This window comes from Myxine glutinosa, chromosome 8, assembly GCF_964187855.1.
Source record: "Myxine glutinosa chromosome 8, kmMyxGlut1.1, whole genome shotgun sequence".
NCBI lineage: Eukaryota > Metazoa > Chordata > Myxini > Myxiniformes > Myxinidae > Myxine > Myxine glutinosa.
The window spans coordinates 882,596-907,585 of record NC_136268.1 but is presented as its reverse complement, the minus strand read 5'-3'; the positions used below and the strand labels follow the sequence as shown (position 1 = coordinate 907,585).

The window sequence follows — 24,990 nt, the reverse complement described above, 5'->3', positions numbered from 1 at the left end:
AATAATGAGGAAACCACCACTGGGAAAAAGTTACGAAATTGACCACCATAGCTCAGAAACTAGAGAAAGGGAAGAAATAAATAAATAAATTAAAGAAAAGAAAAGAAACGATAACAAATAGTCCCCAGGTTCGTGATATTTCGGAGTTAGTCATTTCACATTCTCTCCTGACACCACTTACATCCGTAATCTTTGCCCACTGATCGAATTGTCCATTTCACCATTCCAGTGTTTGCCTCCCTCTACCTTTTCTCCATTATTACCATCGAATTGCCTTTTACAGCAATTGCCTGAAGCTGCTGCTTTCCCATTACATTGCAACTAATAGGAATGGCAAGCATATTACACATGCTTGCGTGAGATTCATTTGGAGGAAAAAACAAAAAAAACAAACACGATATTTGACAAACGAGGTACAGCACTCACCATTGGCTGTCCAGGATCTGAAAATTTCACCTGCACATCCTTCAGGTACCTCAGAATAGGTTCGTCATGTTCCTGCCGGCCACACATACAAAACGAGGTCAATAAAACAAGGCTCTACTTGTCACCATTTTGTTGACATGAGGGCGACCAAAAATAAATGAATAGGGGAAGAAAGGAGAAAAAAAAAGAAAAGAAAAAAAAAAAAAAAAAGATACGCCTCGTACAAAGCTCAGTTCACATTGTTAACAAGCGTTACGCCTCGGTCCCCTGTCGGTGAAGTGATACGAGTCGACAAAGTGGAAGACGCAAGGCGGCCATCTTGGATTTTGACGTGGCGACCCAATTTTCAATAGCGTTCTTCCTTATGCCTAGATACACCCACACACCAGATTAGAAGCTAGTAGTTGGTTTATTTTTCAAGATATTTCGCTCACAAGGTTCAGACATATATGGTGGTGGCCATCTTGGATTTTGATGTGGCGACCCAATTTTCAATAGCCTTCTTCGTTATGCCTAGATACACCCACACACCAGATTAGAAGTTGGTACTTCGCTTATTTTTCAAGATATTTCGCTCACAAGGTTCAGACATACATGGCGGTGGCCAATCTTGGATTTTGACGTGGGTTGCACCCACAAACCAAATTCGAATGCGGTCCTTCGCTTACGCACGCACGGGAAAACCATAGTCCCCCTTTCGCTCCACGCTGCGACGGGGGACAATAATGGGAATAAAGGATAAGCTTAATAAATTTGCTGCAGAGTTCAAATATTGCATTTAATATAATTAATTATCCACCACAATGCAACGATGTCCAGAAAATGAAGCTGAAGTAGTGACATGGGTGGACCACAAACATCCATGTATTGCAAGTAGAGAATCACCTGCACCAGGTCACTGATAATATCCACATTCTTGAATACTGTCAGCCAGAAGTCAGGAATGCCCTTGGGATCTTCTTCCTCTTTGTCTTCTTTTTGCTTTTCACCTTCTTTAGCTTTGTCCTTATCCGTTTCCTCCTCCACAGTTGCCTTTTCAGCATCTTCCACAACCTCCACGGTTGGCTTGGATTTATCCTTCTTTCCCTCATTCTTTACCTTGCTGTCAGATTTCTTTCCATCCGCTCCATTTTCCTGCAAAAGCAAGTTAAAATAAATAATAATAATATATTACCCCCCACCCTCAGCTGATGAAAATGGTTGCTATTAAAACCAAAGCGTGTCATAACACGGTTAGTGTTGACATGATTGTTAGCACAGGCACCAAAGGCACAGTCCAAACAAAACAACTCACAGACTCTTCATCCTTGTCTTCATGCCACTCGCATTCTGCTTCATCAGGCTCAACTGCTCCACTAATTACGTCTCTTCGCTGCAATCAGAAAAGGCAATTATGAAATGCAATGAAATTCACAAGGGGCCACGATTAGGAAATTGCAGCCATTTGGCCTAAAAAACGTCCACATGTACAATTGTAGTCATATGCTTTGCTGTTCAATTGCAGAAAAGTAAAACTGAAAACCGAAAATAATCCTTACAAGCATTTGTAACATAGACAAGACATATTTTTTGTTTAAACTGCACACTCGTGAACATTGGTCCAACCACAGGGGGTTCAGGCCCCATGGCTTTACCACCCTCCATCTGAAAACAGTGCAAGAGGTTGTCATGGAAGAGTTGCAGCATCATTTAAACATGCAGCTAAACACTACTGCACAGGACGAGACTTAAATACCTGCTGACTGTTTTGTATACAATCGAGGCTCATGGAAAGACCAGTTCACTGAATGGATCAGGACACAACAGGACAAAAGTAAATGCAGAAAGGGGGTGGAGGGAGGGACACCAACAGCAGAATTGAAGGCCAAGATGGAGGCAGAAAAAACAATGGGCGTGGGGAGGAATGCAGGTGAGAGAGGATTGCATGGGATGGACAAGATGGATACAGAAGCAAACTCAGGAGGTAATAACTGGAAATTTGGAAGGTGGGCTTGGGCGGAGGGAGCAGGGGCAGGTGGGTTAACGGGTGTAGAACATATAATTGCTTTAGATGGGGGATGATCTGAGACGGTGCTGAACAGCTGTATTAAAGACCTGGGGGAAAGAATGAGATTGAAGATGTGGAAGTTGGTTCCACAGGCAGCATAAATAGGAAAGAAAGAGGAACAAATGAGTAGAGGTGAGCAGCGATGCTGGATTTAGGTAGTTTCACCAGAAGGGTTGATAATGGACCATGTGTGTGCTGCAGTAACCTGGGTGTGGGAAGGAGAAGGGGCCAGGGGAGGAGGAAATCATGGGAAGAGTAGAGGATGCAAGATCAGAAAGGAGGAGAAACCCTTACAATGAAAGCAGCAACTGCTTGAGGCACCTCGTGGTGGCATATTTTGACGTCATTTTTGATGGTCAGTGGGGAAAGCGAGGAAAGCACAGACAAAAAGCCATGCCTCACACCAGACACTGGGTTTATCCACACTCATTACTCTACCCTCCAAACGTTGTCAAGAAAGCAGCACATACTTTCACTCCCCCTCCTCCCAACCCCTTTCCCAGTCTAAGTCTGGTACAACTGCCAGGGTTCAAATCAAACTGCTCATCAACCATAATCTTTCGGAGCGACACAACATTATGTCAGTTGCACGTGATAGTTTTAGAATCATTCATGCAAACAACTTTCAAGGACAAAAACTTCTGGCCTCAAGTTCCGGTGAATGGTAACATTTAGCTGGAATGTTAAACTCTTGTTAGGGGAAAAAAGAATTACAATTTGTCACAAATTAATCTGTTTTGGCAATGTTGATGCCACTTCACTGAAAGGAACCAGAACAATGGATTTTGCATTTTTGTCAGAGCTGGAATCTTTCATTTTAGGAAAGGCCTGAAAAAAGGCCAAGAATACAAGAGGATGTCAAAGGAACAGCTTCCAGTGACCTATGCAACCCCTGGTCTTATAGTTCATATCCAGCTAATATGATGGGCCTAACTCAAATACTTAATCCTCAACCAAGACACCAAACACATGCTTCAAAATTTCCATGAACTCTCAAGTTTGAACACGCCTTCAAACACAAGCTGCACTTCCATTGAAAACCAAACATTCAGCAGTCATGCTCATTCTCAAAGTACGGCAGTTTACTTAATCTCATCCTCCTCAACCGCAGAGATCCAACTTCACTCCCCCAGAACAAAAACAACAAACATTAACGGCAAACAAGACTCACCCTGTCAAACAACGGCTGATACAAGGCAGCGTACTTCCGCTCAAGTTCATGGACTTCTTTGTAGAAGAGCGCCTCCACATTGGTGCACTTCACCTGAAGGTTTTTCAGTGCGTTGATGCGACGTTTAACAGAGCGAGGCAAGCTGAAATAACCACAGCACCACAATTTCCGATACCATTTACTCTCAAAACAGGGATTCATTTGTAATCACCGCACAGCTCACACTCACCTTTCAATGTAACCTGATGGGGTCCCGGCCAAGCTGTCCAGTCGCTCCTGCAACGCGGCGAGGACCTGAGGGTTCTTCATCATCTGAGCTGTTAGCTGTTCCACTGTTAGATATTGATAAACATCAAAAATCTCACACAACCCAACACAAACACCCTGCCTCCCCCACATACACAACCCCCCCCTCCCCCACACACAAACCCCCCCCCAACACACACACACACAACCCCCCCCCCCCCCCCCACAAACCCCCACACCAACACAGTAATTGGAAAAAAATAAATAATAATAAATAAAAAAAAAAGGTAAAAGGTTAAAAGGTTTCCACAACGCCTCTCTCGATACACGAACACAAGTACAGTAGCTACAACAACCAATAAAAATCAAACAAACATTCAGAAACTCCAGACTACCCATTTCCTTAATCAAAACCACATGCTACTGTCATGGCCAAAAATATTGGCACCATTTTTCACTTTTCTCAAATAAATCACAATTTTCTCGAAAAACAAGTTTAAATTGACAAAAGTATTTGGTCACCACAATTCTTTATTTCACTGTTAATACTACAGAACCTTTGTTTTTGATTCAGATCTTAATATATCCTTTTAAATCAGAAAATAAAAAGAAATGGCATTGACAATATTATTGACACCCTAGGCTTAATATTTGGTAGCACGGACTTTGCACAAAATAACTGCAGTCAAGCGCTTCCTATAGCCATGAATGAGCTTCCTACACCTCTCTACTGGCAGTTTGGCCCTCTCTTGTGTAAACTGCTCTATTTCTCCCAGATTTGAAGGGTGCCTTCTCCCAACTGCTGTTTTCAGATCTCCCCACAGGTGTTCAATGGTATTTAGATCTGGACTCATTGCTGGCCACTTCAGAACAGTCCAGCGTTTTGTCTTGAACCATTTCTGGGTGCTTTTTGAAATGCGTTTGAGTCATTGTCCTGCAAGTAAGACCCATGACCTCTGACAGAGACCCAGCTTTCTGAAGGTCAGCTTGAATCTGCCAGTTGATTAAGTTGCTTTCTCCACCATTCAAACAATCCTCCGCTGCGATCTTCGATCAAGTTTTCTCTTGCAGCCACGTCCAGGGAGGTTCGCTACAGTGCCATGGGCCTTAAACTTCATGATAACATTGCGTACGATGGACACAGGAACATCAAAGTCTCTGGAAATGGACTTGTAGCCTTGAGATTGTCCATGTTTGGCTACAATCTTGTGTCTGACCTCAGACAATTCTCTGGTTTTCTTTTCTCCCTGCTCATTGTGGTACACACAGTGACAAAACAGCAGAATGGCTCCTTTTCTCTATTCAAACTGGTTGAATGAGTGATTTCACTATTGCATGCGCCTGCAACTCACCACAGGCAAGTTCAATTCCAAAGTAAAGGAGAATCGCCTGTTGAAATTTAATTATTTCTAACAACTTCTAAAAGGTGCCAATAATATTGTCCAGGCCATTTTAGGATTTCTGTGTAGAATAAGCAAAGATTTGGTAATTTCTTCAGCTTTTTTTTTGTTTTGTTCCACTGCAAACCAAAGAAATACATATGTGAAAACCAAAATATTTTTTAATTTCAACAATTTTCTCGAAGAAATGGTGCATTATTTGAAAAAAGTGCAAGGGTGCCAATATTTTTGGCCACGACTGACTGCTTCGTTCAAGGCTTTGATTATTTGACGGAAAGCAACCGTAAAGCAACGTTCTTGAATCGAAAGTTTTAAATAAAACAAGCGTTACGTCAAGGTCCCCCGTCAGTGAAGTGATGCGAGTTGACAAAGTGGTAGACGCAAGGCGGCCATCTTGGATTTTAACGTGGCGATCCAATTTTCAATAGTGTTCTCCCTTATGCGTAGATACACCCACACACCAGATTAGAAGTTGGTACTTCGCTTATTTTTCAAGATATTCCGCTCACAAGGTTCAGACATACATGGCGGCGGCCATCTTGGATTTTGACATGGCGACCCAATTTTCAATAGCGTTCTTCCTTATGCAGAGATACACCCACACACCAGATTAGACGAGTAGTTCGTTTATATTTCACGATATTTTGCTCACAAGGTTCAGACATATATATATATATATATATATATATATATATATATATATATAGTGGTGGCCATTTTGGATTTTGACGTGGAGACCCAATTTTCAATGGCGTTCTTCCTTATGCATAGATACACCCACACACCAGATTAGAAGTTGGTACTTCGCTTATTTTTCAAGATATTCCGCTCACAAGGTTCAGACATACATAGTGGCGGCCATGGTGGATTTTGACGTGGGTTGCACCCACACACCAAATTCGAATGCGGTCCTTCGCTTACGCACGCACGTGAAAACCATAGTCCCCCTTTCGCTCCGCAGTGCGACGGGGACAACAAAAGCAGCCCCTTTGGGAGCAACATCTCGCCACAGCCCAAGTTTTATGGTACTTTGGAACAGGGCGGATTGGAAACTTGGAATGGCTCTGCAAAATATTCTGAAAGCAGCCCACATCACCAATCCAATAGGAAAGTCTTGCATCATTTTCGCTAACCCTATTCATACTTACCAGTTATTGTTTTGGTCATTTGTAGATATTAACAAGCGCTACGCCTCGGTCCCCCGTCGGTCAAGTGATGCGAGTTGACAAAGTGGAAGACGCAAGGCGGCCATCTTGGGTTTTGACTTGTTGACCCAATTTTCAATCGCATTCTCCCTTATGCGTAGATACACCCACACACCAGATTAGAAGTTTACAGTTCGTTTCTTTTTCACGATATTTCGCTCAAGTTTCAGACATACATGGCGGCGGCCATCTTGGATTTTGACGTGGCGACCCAATTTTCAATAGCGTCCTTCCTTATCCATAGATACACCCACACACCAGATTAGAAGTTTACAGTTCGTTTCTTTTTCAAGATATTTCGCTCACAATCAAACCAATTTGTGCTCGTCACACACTCAACCCGTCTACAACCGAGATATCCAGCTCACACAAACAAAAACAAAACAAAAAAACACCTTCAGTGACTTGGATAATTATTTTCGACCACACCAACAGCTCGTCAGCTCAAGTAGTGTTGTGCTCGTGTCACCGACTTCTATTTTTAAATCATTGAAGCCCACATGTATCTCCTACTGGCCAACGAGGAATTATCCCGATGTCCAGAATACCCAATCCGTCGCTGCTTTGGAGTTCTGGTCCATTAAAGCATTTAATATATAAAATCACAGAAGAATGTTCAGGATTGGAGAGATTCCTTCCATGGCATCAGATGCCAGCAAGGCAGTAAACTCCATTGAGTTATTGTAGGCCTTCAGCTACCACACCCCCAGTATGTATGCGGATGGTGTGCACCAACTGGAAAAGCCAGAGCGTTTGTAAAACAGCAGCATTACAGCTTGATGTCTTTTTATTTTTTAATATATTTTAACCAATGCACACAAACATTAAACATTAAACCAATACCAACGAGAAGCCATTTGCCATTTTGTTATTTAAACGTGTCCCCAACCATTTATTGAACATGCCTGGTCCGAATTTGTTCAAACCTGGCACAAGCACAGTAAATGATGGCATACACGTGCACTTCACTTTATTTTGCAATCTAATCAAAGATGGAGGACTGGTAAACTGGCGGCCATTTTAGTTCTAAAAAAAAGGAAAAAAAAGGGACATGTAACATGTCCAACCATTTCTCTGAAATGCATTTACCGATCTTGTACAATTTGGATGCAACTTGATCACAACTTTTATCACCCGTGATGTACTAATGTTTGTTCAAGGAATTAGAAAAATTGTGGTCTGAGGAGGTATATGGGTTTGCCCTCAAAAATAGGTTTTTTTATTTGTTTGTTTAAAGTATTATGATTATGTCAGTATGATTCTACATGCTGCCCTGTCTTCAAGCAACCATTGTAATTGGTTTGAAATACCTTTAGTCATGTAGTACTAGCAGAGGTACCCGGGTTTGCACGGGAGTGGGAGGAGGAGGGGAGGGGGAAGAGGAGGGGAGGGGAACGCTAATTTTAAAACCCGAAATTTTTTAAATGTTTATGTCTCCGTGACATTCCTGGGACCATCCCGAGTCGAACAGTACTTTCCGCTCGCAAATCCGTCCACGGGTTCTCGAGATCTTAGAGATTGTAGACCCGAAGTTTTTTTAATTTTAAGGTGTGCTGTAGTCAGAAGCGCTAGAAGCGCTGCGCTCCCTCCCTTCGAATCCCTCTCTCTTCTGCTAGTGCTAATAATACGCTAATTTTAAAACCCGAAATTTTTTAAATGTTTATGTCTCCGTGACATTCCTGGGACCATCCCGAGTCGAACAGTACTTTCCGCTCGCAAATCCGTCCACGGGTTCTCGAGATCTTAGAGATCATAGATAGAGGCCAACTCTACTTTATATATATAGATACTGCTTTTATTCTCCCAGGTGAGTGCCGGTGGGATTACCCCTATTTTCTGAACTTGCATGGCGAGGTGAGACATTGCTGTTTGTTATATGGCACACTGTTCTGCAAATGTTGGACCTATTTTATATTATTTTAATCCACTATTTTTAGCATCGTTTGGTTATTCATTCATAATTAAAAGGATCAATGAATCACGTTTTTGAGCAAATACTCCCCCAATAGTCTCAACTTTGTACACAAGAATAAAAAAAGATATACAGTCATCCCTCGCTATATCGCGGTTCACTTTTCGCGGATTCGGTACATCGCGGTTTTTTCTCGCTAGTATATGTAAAATTATATCGCTGATTTTTCGCTATATCGTGGGATTTTGCAGTATAAATGTATTTTTATATACTATTATTTTAAATATTTTTGTGGTAAAATAAGCATTTTCTAGCCTAAAAAATTAAAAAACGTAAAGAAATAAGAAAAATACAGTATTTAAAACATATTACAAGAAATAAAATACTGTACATAGTGTACAGTAGAAGGGTAGACAAAGAGTCGTGCGTATGGAAAACGCCAGTACATTCATCATCGTCATCACCTTCATAGTCATCAGTACTGCACAGCTAATTCATCATCATCTTCATCACGCAAGTTGTAGTATTGAAGAGCCGGGGCTCTTGCTTGATACGGACGAAATGACGGGCAAGACACAAACTCGTCCGAGAAGATATTTATTCTCAAAACCAACTCGGGAACACTGAAAAGCCCATTTATCGGGCTGCATTATAAAGCACAACCAGAAACCGAAAGCCACGCCTCTCAAGCGTGGCGTGCTTCGGTGAATCGGTGGTCACGTGATCAACAGGTGTAGCTGATTATACCCGCAAAGCGCGGCACGCTTTAGCGGTCACGTGACCAGCCACTCTCGCGCCGGGAATCCCCGCCGGTGACGTCACCGGCTGGAGCAAGGAGATTCTGATGCTGGTCTTGCTTGGGGAACCCATAGGTAGCTACAGTATCTTCAATGGTGAGTACCCATTAGAATTTTATATGTTGTTAAAATTACGTATGTTTAAGAGTGTAAAAAGTGTTTAAGAGTATAGGAAGTGTTTATAAGAGTATGGGAAAGGTTAATAAGAGTGTGGGGAGTTCATAATGCTTTAAAATATATATTAAAAAAAAATATATATATGGTCGCTACTTCGCGGATTTTCGTTTATCGCGGGGGGTTCTGGAACGTAACCCCCGCGATAAACGAGGGTTCACTGTATATTCAAAAGTTTGCTTTGCTATGTTTCCCAGACCTGCAGCTGAAAAGGTGTATAGTTTGACAAACTTGTGGGTATATCTTCGAATTAAAAGGATCAGTGAACCATCTTTTGATGAAATACTCCTCCATCAAAATATATATAAAACACACACAACACACAGCACACAACACACAACACACAACACACAACACACACAGTACACCCCATGTAAAGTTTTGACTTATTCAACATAGTTATTTGATCTTCAGTTCAACAATATTGACAGACAAGCGTTACGCCGAGGTCCCCCGTCGGTGAAGTGATGTGAGTTGACAAAGTGGAAGATGCAGAAAACATGCTATGATATATTTCGCTCACAAGGTTCAGACATACATGGAGGCGGCCATCTTGGATTTTGACGTGGCGACCCAATTTACAATAGCGTTCTTCCTTACGACGAGATACACCCAAAACACCAAATTAGCAGTTGGTACTTTGCTTATTTTTCGAGATATTTCGCTCAAGTTTGACATATATATGGTGGCGGCCATCTTGGATTTTGACGTGGCGACCCAATTTTCAATAGCGTTCTTCCTTATGCCGAGATACACCCACACACCAAATTAGAAGTTGGTACTTCGCTTATTTTTCGAGATATTTCGCTCAAGTTTGACATATATATGGTGGCGGCCATCTTGGATTTTGACGTGGCGACCCAATTTTCAATAGCGTTCTTCCTTATGCCGAGATACACCCACACACCAAATTAGAAGTTGGTACTTCGCTTATTTTTCAAGATATTCATCTCACAAGGTTAAGACATACATGGCATCAGACATACATGGTGGTGGCCATCTTGGATTTTGACGTGGGTTGCACCCACACCAAATTCGAATGCGGTCCTTCGCTTACGCACGCACGCGCGCACGCAGGGGAAAGCCATAGTCCCCCTTTCGCTACGCTGTGCGACGGGGGACAATAAAGGTGATATAATATACCAAATATCATGAAACATTTACATTTTGTAGTCCATTGTATAATTTAAATAAACATAAATGCAAATTTCACATGTGTAAAAAGTAAGTACACCTCTACATTTATCATTACTTCAAAAACCTAAAATTAGAATCAGGTGCACCAGCTCAGGTGCAAATGATGAGAACATCGTTAGAGAGGATCTTGGAGGAACCTGTCTTATTTAAACCTCAGACATTTAGTTTGGTTTGCTCTTTGTTGAAGTGTGCGGCGTCACCATGCCCAGATCAAAAGACCTCTCTGAGGCCTTCAGGGAGAAGGTTATAGATGCCTTCAAGTCTGGGAAGGAATTTAAAAAGATCTCCAAACAATTTGAAATCAATCATTCGACTGTCCGGAAGATAATCTACAAGTGGAGAAGATTCCAAACAACTGCCAACTTGTTCAAGCCAGGCTGCCCCAGCAAGTTCAGCCCGAGAGCGGACCGCAAGATGCTGAAAGAAGTCTCTAAGAACCACAGAATGGCATCACGGGACCTACAGGTAGCTCTTGCCACTGTTGATGTCAAAGTGCACGAGTCTACCATTAGAAAGAGGCTGCACAAATTTGATCTACATGGGAGGTGTGCCAGGAAGAAACCTTTGCTGTCCAGAAAGAACATCAGGGCAAGACTAAAGTTTGGCAATGAAAACCTCGGCAAAGACCAGCACTTCTGGAACAATGTGCTCTGGACAGATTAGTCAAAGGTAGAGCTATTTGGCCACAGTACCAGAAGACATGTTTGGCGAAAACCAAAGACAGCATTTGACCACAAGAACCTGATACCATCTATAAAGCATGGTGGTGGAAATATTATGGTTTGGGGCAGCTTTGCTGGATCAGGGCCTGGGCAACTCACCATCATAAAATCCACTATGAATTCTTCATTGTACCAGAGGGTGCTTGAGGATAATGTGAGGCCATCTGTCAGAGAGTTGAAGCTCGACCTAGGGTGGACCTTGCAACATGACAATGACCCAAAACATACCAGTAAATCCACCAAGGAATGGCTGAAAATAAAGAAATTGAGGGTTCTAGAATGCCCAAGTCAAAGCCCGGATCTAAATCCCATCGAGATGTTGTGGGGGGATTTGAAACGAGCTGTGCATGCAAGAAACCCCTCAAACATCGCACAGCTGAAAGAATTCTGCATGGAGGTGTGGGCAAAAATTTCTCCCAGTCGATGTCAGAGACTGGTAGACAGTTATAAGAAACGCCGACTTGGTCGTTTCTGCCAAAGGGGGCAATACCACCTATTAGAGCCAAGGGTGTACTTACTTTTTCCACATGTGAAATTTGCATTTATGTTTATTTAAATTACTAGGGCATGCCCGTACTATATCTATATCTAAAATTATATCCCCCCCCTCTATTTACATGAAATGGTTTGGTCCAAAGCGAACGGCTTGCGAGTGGTGACAATCCCCCCCCTCTATTTACATGCAATGGTTTGGTCCAAAGCGAACGGCTTCCGGAGTTTGGTAAAGAAATCGCCATCGCGTGCACAAACGCGCAGGAAAGCGAATGAATCGCAAATTCGTTTTTATTAGTTGTAAAACATAGTTTAACGCCAACATAGTTTTCCAACGTGAAATAAATGAATACGCTCTCAAATGTGCCATCCGAGGCAGAGTGTGCCCGCCACGTTCGGCACACGCGATAGTTCGCTGCTCTCTGATTGGTTGAATCGTTTTTTGGACATAGCTCGGTAAGTAATTGTCCGATTAATATGAAACCTTGAAAAGGCACATCCTCGGGTCCCCAGCAATATACCTGGCAAGTTAAAAGTATATCGGACCCGTGGTTGTCGAGAAACAGCGGTCACAGACAAACGTACAGACAGAGATTACTGGAATTATAGATAGATAACAGTGGAATGTAAATGGAATTAAAAGTGGAATTAAAAGTGGAATGTAAATGTTTCATGATATTTGTTATATTATATCACCTTTATCAATATAGTTGAAATAAAGATCAAATAGCTGTATGTTGAAATATGTTGAAAAAGTCAAAACCTTACATGGGGTGTACTTACTTTTTCACGTGACTGTATATATATATTGTTGTGGATTTGAGAATCTTGTTGTAAATATCACCCTGAGTGGTGTAATGATTCCTTGTAAATATCTGTTTTGTGTGTAAAGGTCAAGGGTCGTCCTCTTAGTTAGTCCATATACATGCACGTAGGCCACCATATACCCTTCTAAATAGTTATTTCCTTATTATGTGTATTAGTTTAAGGCTGTGTTTCCCATTAGTTGACTCTGCATTGCATCAAATTGAAATAAGGTAGAATCCCCTGTCAAGTGCATAGCCTCTATTGCCAACCGCATTCGCCCTCCATTGAGCACGCAGTCAGTTCGGAGAAGAAAGGCGTGTCTCCACCTCGTCATCAGAGGGTGGAGCCAGGAAAGCCCTTGCCGACCAACCAAGCACGAGGGGTTTGGCTTGAGAGGGCAGAGAAAGAACGATCAGGGAGGTTCGCGAAGATTCCAGGGTGTGGCCTATATAACCCATCACGCGACGCCCCCACCAGGGATGATTGAGGAGAGAAGGGATGAGTTCACCAAGAAGGAGTCCAACGCAGCTTGGAACAAACCGCAGCTTTGAACAAACCGCAGCTTTGAACAAACCGCAGCTGAACCAACCGCGGTTTTGACAACCGCAGCTTTGAGCGTCGACAGCGGTTTCGGCTGCGGCCACGAAGCAACGTCACCGTGCGAACACGCCTGCGGAGGGGCGGCGGCTGCTCACTCCCGGCCCGACCCTTCTGCTCCAGCTGAACCTTCCTCTCCTTCCAGCCATTCGTTCCTGCCTTCCTCCCCCACTCGTGTAAGTCTGATTGTCGTCCGTCTTCTGTGTTGTCCTGGGGTATAAGTTAAGCCTGTTTAGATAAGTTAGTATTTGCACTGTGTCTTCTGGTCCTTCCATCCTTCTGTAAATTATTTTCGTATCTTTCCTTCTCCTTGGTTACTTTTGGTCTTGCACATAATAGTTAGTAATAAATTATATTTGTTCTTCCTACCTTGCCTTCTTTCTACCTTCCTACCTTCCTATCCCTGGTGTTGGGCTAGCAGCTAGGGTGCCGGCTTAGGATCCTAGGATCCTGGGTTCGAATCCCGGTCAATCGCTGAATTAACGCCAGGGGGGTTGACTCAGCCTGTCATCCTTCCGAGGTCGGCAAATTGAGTACCAGTTCACTGGTAATTCCCTGCTTGTCGTTAAAGGCGGCAAAAAGGGTTGGCGTCAGGAAGGGCATCCGGCCGTAAAACATTGCTTCAAAAAGGGGACCGAAAAACAACAACCACAGTTCCCGAAAAAGGCCAACCCCCACTTGCGGGGAAAAATGGCCTCTAAAGGTGTTTTTTTTTCTTCTTTTCTACCTTGCCTTCTTTCCTTTGCATCCGTTTCGCTTTAGTGATTTCCCCATTGGATACCTGTGACACGATTTGGCCAACGTTAAGAATCGGGTCGAGTTACTTGCTAATGGTTCGTGCCGTGGCTGCTAATCCGCTCGGCAATTAACATCTTGTCCGTGGTCGCGAACGAGGTTGCTCACCTGCCTCCCTGGAGGGTGCTGTGCGACTTCAGGACTCACGTCGGTCAGTCATAGACAAGGGGATTAATCCCCCCTTCTTAAGGGGAAAAAGGGCCGACGGAGAGATCCGTAACAATATATATATATATACTGTATATATATATATATATATATATACTGTATATATATATATATATACTGTATATATATACTATATATACATACTATATATATATATATATACACACTATATATATATATATATATATACTGTATATATATACTATATATACATACTATATATATATATATACACACTATATATATATACTATATATATATACACTATATATATATATATATATATATATATACACACACTATATATATATATACACTATATATACACTATATATATATATACACACACTATATATATATATACACACTATATATACACTATATATATACACACTATATATACATATATATATATATATATACACTATATATACATACATATATATACACTATATATACACATATATACACTATATATACATACATATATATACACTATATATACACACACTATATATATACACTATATATACACATATATATATATATATACACTATATATACAATATATACACACTATATATACTAGGGTGCATCAAACGCCCTTAGGTTCTTGGATTTTAATGTCTATTCTCTCAAATGTTACACTTGTTGGTAGAAGTATGTATGCAAAAAATAAATGAAATCAGAGGTGGTCCTGGGTGGCCACCGGCCACTTTTATATATTTAGGGCCATTTTCGGGGCCGCACTATGTAAAAATGTTTGATTTTGTTATTTTACACCCAAACCTAGTCATGTTTGGTATCAAATTGAAGGTCTTGATGAGAGGAATACAAATATAACAATTTTATGCAAAAAACGATGGTTTGATAATTAGTTTGTATTTTTACATGAATGAAATCGGAGGTCTAATCGTGGGTCCCATACTAGTAGTCTAATAATATCCTTTATTTTCTTTCAGATGGCAGATAAGAAGACCAGATTAGCAAGTGCCATTTTTGGTCTTGGCAATGCTTTTACAGAAGCAGATGGTACATTGACAGGAGTCCGCCTCCCAACTTGCCGGCAGGTTCTTCGATGCGTGATGTGGTACATCCAGAAAGAAATATGTGAAGGCAAACAAACTCAGCCACTGAAATGGAAATCTGCCAGCATCGTCCTTATCCAGCTGAAAAAATTCTACACTAAAGCAAATATTCCTATGCTTTCAGACCATCAATGCTGCAAACTAATACTTGACCTTCTTAATGACAATAACAAATTGCGTCAAATACCTGTTTCTCGCCGAGAATCTCCAAGCACTTTGGCTAAGTTGCAAACCATGAATGAACGTCTTGATAAGACCTTTGGTGTATGGACAAAAGATGCAATGACAAACATTAAGAATGAGGAAGATAGAGTATTTTTAGAGTCAATGAAATCTGACAGAGTAGCCTCATTTGGTGGTGTTGACAAGAAGAAAGTTGATAAAGATCATAGAAAAGAAAAACGCCTCTTAGCGGAAGCTTCAAGACGAGAACGTCATGAATCATCCAGTGTACAAGAGATGACAATTAGTTCTGTATGCTCTGATGATAGTGACTCTGCAGATAGCTTGGAAGAAACTGAAGAAGAGGCGATTCCAGAGTTTCAAAGGAAGCGTAGTCACCACAGATCAACATATGCAGGTACATCTGCCTTTATTCCTCATGATATTCTGAAAAGACATTCAGTTGTGTCTGTTGCTACTCGACTAAACATAACTCCTGTTCAACAGGTTGCGCTCACCAAAGCTGTAATTCAAGAGGCAGGAGGTGATCCACGTCATGTGGCCAAGTCGTACTCAACTGCTGATAAGGCTCGACGATCAATAACAAGTGCTATCGCCAAAGATATTCAAGAAAATTGGATCGCCCCAACAGCTGCAACACTTCACTGGGATGGCAAGCAGATACCAACGCTCACAAACAAGAATGTCAAGGAAGAAAGATTGCCAGTGTTGGTTGGGAATGCCACTGATGTAAAGCTACTGGGGGTGGCTAGATATCCTCCTGGAAGTGATAGGTCATCAGGTGACATCATTGCCGAGCACACTTACACGTATCTACATTCATGGAAGTGCAAACAATCAGTTGTCAACTTATGTTTTTACACAACAGCATGAAACACTGGACACGTTACAGCTGCCTGTGTTACCATTCAATCAAAACTGGACCGTGCTCTTCTGTGGTGTGCATGTCGCCATCATGTTGGAGAGGTAATCCTGGATCATGTGTTTGACGTTCTCAAAATTGAGGCATCAAAGTCTCCAGAAGTATCTTTGTTCCAAAAATTCCAGAAGAATTGGGAACGCATATCGCATGCAAAGAATGAAAGTTTAACCAAAATTGACATTTCCATGTACAATGACTATGCACAACAGCTGCTTTTATCCTGCAAAAACAAGGTTTTAAGCACAATCCGCACAAGCGCTTCATACTGTAGGGAAGACTACAAGGAAATGGCACAACTCTGCCAGGTAGTCCTCGATGATGATGTCACAAAACAAGGAACACTCCACAGACCAGGGGCCATGCATAAAGCAAGGTGGATGTCAAAGATTCTTTATTCCATCAAAATATGCCTACTTGAAGAGCAAATTTCTCTACTACCTCGAGGAACTGTAACAACACAACATCAACAGAAAAAACTGAAGGAGTTTGTTGTTTTTGTTGTTTATATTTATTGTGATTGGTGGCTCATATGTCAGTCTGCTTCAAATGCCCCATGGTTTGATTTGTGCTTTTACAAGACTCTGCTCAACTATAAAGCTGTCAACTCAACCATTTCAGTCAGCGCTGTGAAAGCCTTTGATAGACATTTGTGGTATTTAACCCCAAACAATATATACATATATATATATATATACTGAAACGCAAAAGAAACTTACCACCTTTGAAACCTTTAAATATCAACAATAACACTGCATGTAGTAAATGTGTGAACTTATTTGTGGACAATAGTGTCCTCACTATCAGACAAAACGGTCACGGATGGTCACTTGAACCTTCAATGGTCACTTCATAGCACAGCTGTTGAACAGCCGTTTTGACTGTCAGTGATTAGCCAAGGGGTACGGGATGATTTTAATGAGCTGCACGTGATGTCTTGATATTGGCTTTAAAAAGGCCAGTGCAAAATGGGCATTTCAATCAACATGCCACGATTGTCAAGGGATCAACGGCAGCGTGCCCTGGGCATGCTGCAAGGCGGACTGAGCTACTGTACAAACCAACAATTGCTAATTGAAACATTGGCATTTTATTGATGACATGTCAGGTTTTTGAACAAGATACACCATCTCATCAGTTTGTTCTACAGTACAGAACAGCACAGGGTGCAATGTCAGTCCCCTTTCAATAGCGTGTGTGGCAGGTTGTGGCAAGTGTATATATATATATATATATATATATATATATATATATATATATATATATATATATATATATATATATAAAAGCTTGGTGAGGCACGCGACTGAAGAACGGGCTTATTTTAGCTAAGGATAGTGACTGTACTTGAGTTGCTGTGTTGTCATGATTTACACTATAGGTTCTCAAAGTGGTCCCGACCGCCGCCCAGTGGGCGCTGGGAACTTTCAAGGGGGCCTCGAGAGTCCATGGGCGGTAGGGGAGCGCTGGCAATGATTTGGGGGGCACTGGCGATTTAGAGGAGCAGCGGCGATTTGGAGCGCTCATTGGGCTTCCTGCAGTCTGAACAGGTTACCCAGCGCCATTCGGCAAATTGGCCATCCAATCAACGACCACATTCTTTCCCCCTTCGCATGGTTTTTATGATCACATATTCGCTGATGTCGTGTCAGTATTTTCTTGTCCATACATGCTCATACAACAAACATGATAGTGTATGACACCAGCGAAATACTATTGGCCGCCAATGCGGCCAATAGTACAACACTAATTTTTGTCACGTGGTGCCATTTCAACCAATCGGCTTGCAAGAATCTTTTTATGCGGGATATAATACACTATTCGTGCTGGACTATTCAACGTGCCTGGTTCAACTTTACAGCCTGGCCTTGCCAGCACAGACATTGGGCAAGGGATGAACAGTCAGTGTTAGCGCTGGTGTTAGTCTTTCGACATTTTGGCGTGTTCATTTCGTTATTCAAAAAAGCTTCACGTCCGGTCGGCTTCAGGATGTCGGCCTCAAAGAAAAAGTGTCAGTATTCCGTTGAATACATCAAGTATGGATTCATTCCATCTCCGACGAACAAACAGTTACCGATGTGTTTGTTGTGGTATCACGCTGTCCAATGAAGCAATGAAACCATCTCGACTGAGCGAGCACCTGAGTAAAAAGCACAGTGATGAGGCTCACGCAGAGGTCAGCTATTTCCAATCGCTGAAAGAGAAATTTGAGAAGCGATCCATTGTAACGACGATGTTCAAAGCCAGCCAAAAGCTCGTGCATAAAGGACTGGAAGCGTCGTATAAGCTGTCATTGCTCATCGCCAGATATGGAAAACCGTATTCAATCGGCGAACAGTTGATCAAACCAGCTGTTGGGGAAGTGATAAAAACAATATGGGCCAGGATCCGAATCCAGTTCTCTCGTCAATTGCGCTCAGCAATGATTCCGTGGCCAGGCGGATTGATGAAACTAGGGCATGCCCGTACTATATATATATCTAAAAGTATATCCCCCCCCTCTATTTACATGCAATGGTTTGGTCCAAAGCGAACGGCTTGCGAGTACGGTGACAATCCCCCCCCTCTATTTACATGAAATGGTTTGGTCCAAAGCGAACGGCTTGCGAGTACGGTGACAATCCCCCCCCTCTATTTACATGAAATGGTTTGGTCCAAAGCGAACGGCTTGCGAGTACGGTGACAATCCCCCCCCTCTATTTACATGAAATGGTTTGGTCCAAAGCTAACGGCTTGGCGCTTGCGGAGTTTGGTAAAGAAATCGCCATCGCGTGCACAAATGCGCAGGAAAGCGAATGAATCGCAAATTAGTTTTAATTAGTTTTAAAACATAGTTTAACGCCCGAGCGAGTTTAACGCAATCGCAAATCGCATCGCAAAGCGAAAGAATCGCAAATTAGTTTTAATTAGTTTTAAAACATAGTTTAACGCCAACATAGCGCCAACATAGTTTGCCGACGGGAAATAAATGAATACGCTCTCAAATGTGCCATCCGAGGCAGAGTCTGTTCGCCACGTTCGGCACACGTGATAGCTCGCTGCTCTCTGATTGGTTGAATCGTTTTTTGGACATAGCTCGGTAACTACTTCTGCGATTAATTTAAAACCTTGAAAAGGCACATCCTCGGGTCCCCAGCAATATACCTGGCAAGTTTCAAGTATATCGGACCGGTAGTTGTCGAGAAACAGCGGTCACAGACAAACATACAAACATACAAACAAACATACACACAGAGATTAGTGGAATTATAGATAGATGTCATCAGATGTAGAAGATAAGCAGTGTAGTGAGCTGAGAAGCACACACTTCGCCATCCAGCTGGATGGGTCCACTTTGCGTGACAGTGAAGCTCTGTTACTCTGCTACGGTCGCTTCATCCGTGATCAGGAAATGGTGGAAGAAATGTTGTTTGCCCGCTCTCTCCAGACCGATACGAAGGGTTCTTCCATCTTCCAAACGTTGGAGAAGTACTTTACTGATAAGAACATACCGATGGAGAACATTCTCGCTTGCGCGACGGACGGGGCACCAGCGATGGTTGGTCGCCAGCGTGGTTTTATTGCGCTTCTGAAGAACCAGGTACCGTCCGTGTTCGCCATTCACTGTGTCGTGTACCGCCAGCATCTTGTAGCAAAAGCTCTCAGCACCAGACTTCATACATCACTCCAAACAGTAATCAAAGCAGTGAATAAAATCAAGGTGTCGTCTCTGCATGATCGGCTGTTTCGTCAGCTTTGCCAGGAGAACGATGAGGCATTCATGCGGCTCCTGTTGCACACCGAAGTTCGATGGTTGTCCAAAGGCGCTTGTTTGACCCGTTTCCTCAACAGTGGTCGAGTTTCTGTCGGAAAATGATACGGAGCTATCGGAGAAAGTGAATGCGATTGAGCATGATGTGGCTTACCTCACGGACATATTCAGTATACTGAATGATGTCAACAAACAACTCCAGGGTGACCATATGACGCTGATTAAAGCAAAGAAAGTGATCGGCGCGTTCGTAACCAAGGCCACTCTGCACAGGGAAACCCTCGGCCGCAGAGATATGTACCACTTTCCCCGGTTGGCAAAGGAAACTGCTGTTTCTGATGAAGAGCTGCTCGTTTATTGCAATCACCTTGAGAAGATTCGTGGAGATATGGAACAGCGTTTCAGACATGCTAGAATTTCAGACAATTGCCGCTCCACTCCACTCCCTTGGAGGCGTGGGTTCGAATCCCACTCCTGACACTAATTGTTACGGATCCAGGGGACGGCACTCCCGTTAGCAAGGGGGGGTCAATCCCCTTGTCTTGTTAAGCTGGCCGTCCAACCGGTCCTGGGGGTATGACGTCACGCCCGGTCAGCGCTGAATAGGGTAGTAGGCCAATCCTTCCTATGACCTAAGTAGCAGCGCCTTCCGGTACGCAAGGAAATAGATATATTTGCGCCGAGCGAAGCGAGCCACGACGCGGGCCGTTAACAAAAGACTAAACCCGATTGTAAGCGGTTCGGCCGAAATCGCACCACAGGTACTCAATGGGGAAATCACTAAAGCAATCTGATGAGAAAGAAACCAGAGAATAAGAAGGAACAGGGATTTATTAATTATTATACAAAAACCAAAGAAAGAAGGAACGAAAGTAATTTACAGGGTGAAGAAGAAGATACACAGGGCAATTCTTAAACCCTCTTACTTATACCCAGGGACAAGACAAACAGAACAAACTCACGTACACTAATGGGGTTTTCAGGCAAATGGCGAGAAGGATGAGAAGGGCAGACGGTCCACAGAACTGGTGGGCAGGAAGGTTCGGGAATCGTGGCACACCGTTGGTGGCCCACGTGCACGCCGTCGCTATTTGTTCAGCAAGAACCCGGTCGTCGGCGCGTCTCTCTCCAGTGCTCCTTTCTCATGCGTCTCTGCCTTCTCACCGTCTCTCGTGGGGTCCTCGCGCCAAGGGTTTTATTACCACGCCCTTGGAACCCTCTCGAACTCTCCAGACGTTTCTTGCCACGCCCTATTAAGCCATGCCCACTGAGCCCTGGTTGGTCGTTAAGGGCTCTGACTCCACCTTTGATGGCGAGGTGGTGCCACGCCCGTGCTCTGGCGGCTCCTCCCCCCCTCTTGGCCTCGTGCGTAATGGAGTTTGGCGCCAGGCAGCGAACGTTGCGATGCCCACAAAAACAGCCCAGCTGTTACTGGCACCCGCACTTTGAGGAGATGATTGGGGGAAATTGAAAGGGGACCTATCTTATTTGATTGATGCAACAGTCAACTATTGGAAACACAGCCTTACCTGAAACACACAATAATGAAATAACTAGAGGTCCTATGGTTCGCTAAGTGTTGTACATGGACTAACTAAGGTGCAATCTTTAATTAACAGCCAATTAAGGGGAAATGTACACAGGGGTCATTTATAAGGGAATTTACTACTAAATTTACATGTGAAGGTTCTAAAAACCGTAACAATATTATATATATATATATATATATATATATATATATATATATATATATTATATATATATATATATATATATATATATATATTGTTGCGGATCTCGAGTTACGGCGCTCCCCTTACCGAGGGGGGTTTAATCCCCTCGTCTATTAAGCTGGCCGTCCGAGTCCTAGAAGATATCGCGCTCCTTTGCGGGGTTGAGATTGACCAGGGTGACTGGTCAACGGGTTCCCAGATACCTTCGCCAACCTCTCCGCAAAGCAGGACGATACTTCTGCTCGAGCCACGGACAAGATGGAAGATTGCCGAGCGGTTTAGCAATCCGAAGCTCGAGCCGTTAGCAATAAAGCTAACCCGATTCTGAGCAGTTCTAATCGTGCCACAGGTACTCAATGGGGAAAAGACAGACGATCGGACGAGAGGAAACCAAAAGGTAAGGAGAGAACAAATATGATTTATTAACTACACTAAAAGAGGAAACGAAAGGCAAGAATATACAAAAGAAGGAAATAAAAGGACATAGGGCAACCTTATACACTTATATAACACGCCCAGGACAACACAAACACACTTACACGAATGGGGTGGTGGTGGTGGGAAGGAAGAGAAGGGTCCAAGCAGATGGTTCCAGGCTCCGGGTCCTCCGCGAAGAATGGCAGGCAGCTGGTGTTGTTGGCGCGCGACCGGACCTTATAATTATGCGGGGGACTGGGCTGCCGCGTACGTAATCTTCGTGCCAAATCTCACCCAACGTTCGTCTCAGAGGGTACCCTCGCGCAGGTCGTTCCAACAACGTGACAATCAATCGAGCGCTCCCCGCGCAGTCCGTAATCAATGGCCTTCCCTCGCGCAGTTCATACACAATTGATGGCTCCCTGCGCAGTCCTGTTACAATGGCCTCCCCTCGCGCAGTTTTTCAAAGGGCTTCGCGCTCGCGCTTATATCACGCGCTTGGAAAATCAAGCCGCCTTCATAGGGCTACGCCCACTCACGAGCTCACCTCAGCCCTGGTTGGGGAGCGAGGGCTCACTGGCTCCACCCTCGACAGCTCATGGGCGAGGCCACACCTATTCCCGTGGCTCCGCCCCTTCTTTCCTCGAGCCGACCTCGTGTTCAATGGAGTTTGGAGCGAGCGCTAAGGCAGCGACGACGGCAATAAGATTATGTGGCAGCATTGGGAAGGACAAGCCCCGTCTGTGGGTGCTATTGGCACTTTGGAGAGAGAGAGAGATTGGGGGCAATTGAAGGGGCCTAGGTTATTTGATTAATACAACGCAGAGTCAAACTATTGGGAACAGATCCTTAACTAGAACACATACTAATGAGATAACTAAAGAAGCCTATGGTGTCCTACGTGTTGCACTGGGGTGCGACCTTTGATCTTTACACCAAAAATGGGAACATTTACAGGGGATTATTTATAAGGGAATATTACAGATATTTACAAAGTGGAGGGTTCTAAAAACCACAATATATATATATAAAATAGTTACCTTTACATATGTGGGAAAATTACAGGCCCAGACCAGGAATCGAACCCAGGTCCTCTGGAAAACCATACCAGTGATCTGCTATCTGAGCTATCTGCACGGCCCTGACTGAGCATGCAATTTTCTCCACACATGATTGCCACTCTTTCCGTCAATGCTTCCAGGGCCCTCGCTGCCAACCATAGGAACACCACAACCAATGGCCTGCACACGAGAGGGCTATGGGGGAGGGGTTAGGTGGTCATGGGTATTGTCAGCTCGGGTGGCGGTTGATGTGAGATCGTGGAGGGGAGTGGAAACAGGGGGAGGTGGGATGGTGCTTGATAGTCTTACAGTTGAACAATGGCCGTTTCGTCTGACTAATCATGAGGGTGGAATCCTCTCTCAATCGTAGTGGATAACCACAATATCTGGCCATCTGCTTCGTCATAACAGTTCTCTGCAAAATGCTTGAGGACAAAAGTGAACACTTTTTAGGCCTGATCCACACTCGGGTATTTTGGACAAACCTCGGCCAATTTCTGGCAACCCTCGGATCTTTCGGCCATTGGTATAGCATGAAACCATCTGTGTGGATTACTACAACCACCAAGGATGCATCGACCTGGCATATTTGCAGAAACTAGTACACCCATTCTCTCCTGGGGCAACAAGAAGGGTCATTCCTCTCTGGGATATATAGATTACAGTAGATCTAAGGTTGGGCCTCAATAAATGAGGGGGGGGGGGGGGGAGGGGAAGGAGTGTTATTTATTCATTTACAAAATTTGTTGTAGAGCGCTCGCCAAGTGGCTTAAGCATTTCAACAAGCGCTCCATCCAAAACCGTTTAGGATTAGGATAGTGATATCACAAATACAATCTAATGAGGAAGAATAATACTGAATGGAGGAAAGCAAGTACAAGATATATTTGCACACAAAAATTATATACTGTACTACATAAAACAATAAAAGATACGTAATAGATACTTGTAGTTTCAGAGGTAAATAAATATTTACAAGGGTATATTTGTTCACATTTACTTGGGGGATGATATAGCTTGAGTGAGTTGGTGGTGTTATGGAGACAGAGGTGGAAGTGAACACCTCATTGTCCAATAGTACGTCTTCTGTAGTTGTTGGAGCATGGAACAGGATCGTACAGCCTCATCGAAACATGAAATTGATGGGCCGCTCCTATCTTACTCCTCTACAGTCCTTTCAAAAAAAAAGACTGGAGCTGCAGCTTCACTCTCGTTGCTCCTTTCCACATTCCTACACCCGATCAGAAGATGCTCCTCCCTTAACCCTAACTGTAGACCTCAAACCTCCAAGGTCTCCACTCCAAGCTGACAAATTTCTCAATGCAGGACATCTGTTTAACAATCCTTCCTGACTGTCTCCCTGGCTATTGTCTCCTCCAGTTTGATCAACCTGAACCCCATCCCGACAGCAAAGTTGCACTGCACATCAATAACTCAATTTCACACTTCATGTACTCCTCTTAAACCTTCCAAACCCCTAAGACTAAATGTGATGAAAATGACAGTTTAAATAAATAAATAATAATTTAAAAAATGTACATTTTATTCATTTGTGTTCTCCATATTCTCATTTTAAAATGTTTACAATTTGATGGCAAAAGCTCAAATGGTAAAAATGGTATAGACTGGACAGACCCACTGAAGCCCAATCATAAATAAAGAAGCACGGTTCATCGATTACA

At 43.1% G+C, this 24,990-nt stretch overlaps 1 protein-coding gene across 7 annotated transcripts in view; it reads right to left on the bottom strand.

The window, feature by feature from the left end:
- LOC137432270 (nucleosome assembly protein 1-like 1) overlaps window positions 1-24,990 on the bottom strand; it is a 95,020-nt gene that overhangs the window by 40,948 nt on the left and 29,082 nt on the right. For all 7 annotated transcript variants that reach the window (XM_078782864.1, XM_068124061.2, XM_068124065.2 and 4 more), the window contains exons 4-8: window positions 3,874-3,976; window positions 3,645-3,786; window positions 1,721-1,798; window positions 1,312-1,560; window positions 427-498 (exon numbers count right to left, since the gene is read on the bottom strand). In XM_078782864.1, coding sequence (XP_078638990.1) covers window positions 427-498; window positions 1,312-1,560; window positions 1,721-1,798; window positions 3,645-3,786; window positions 3,874-3,976 — 644 coding nt within the window. The remainder of the gene's footprint in view (window positions 1-426; window positions 499-1,311; window positions 1,561-1,720; window positions 1,799-3,644; window positions 3,787-3,873; window positions 3,977-24,990) is intronic.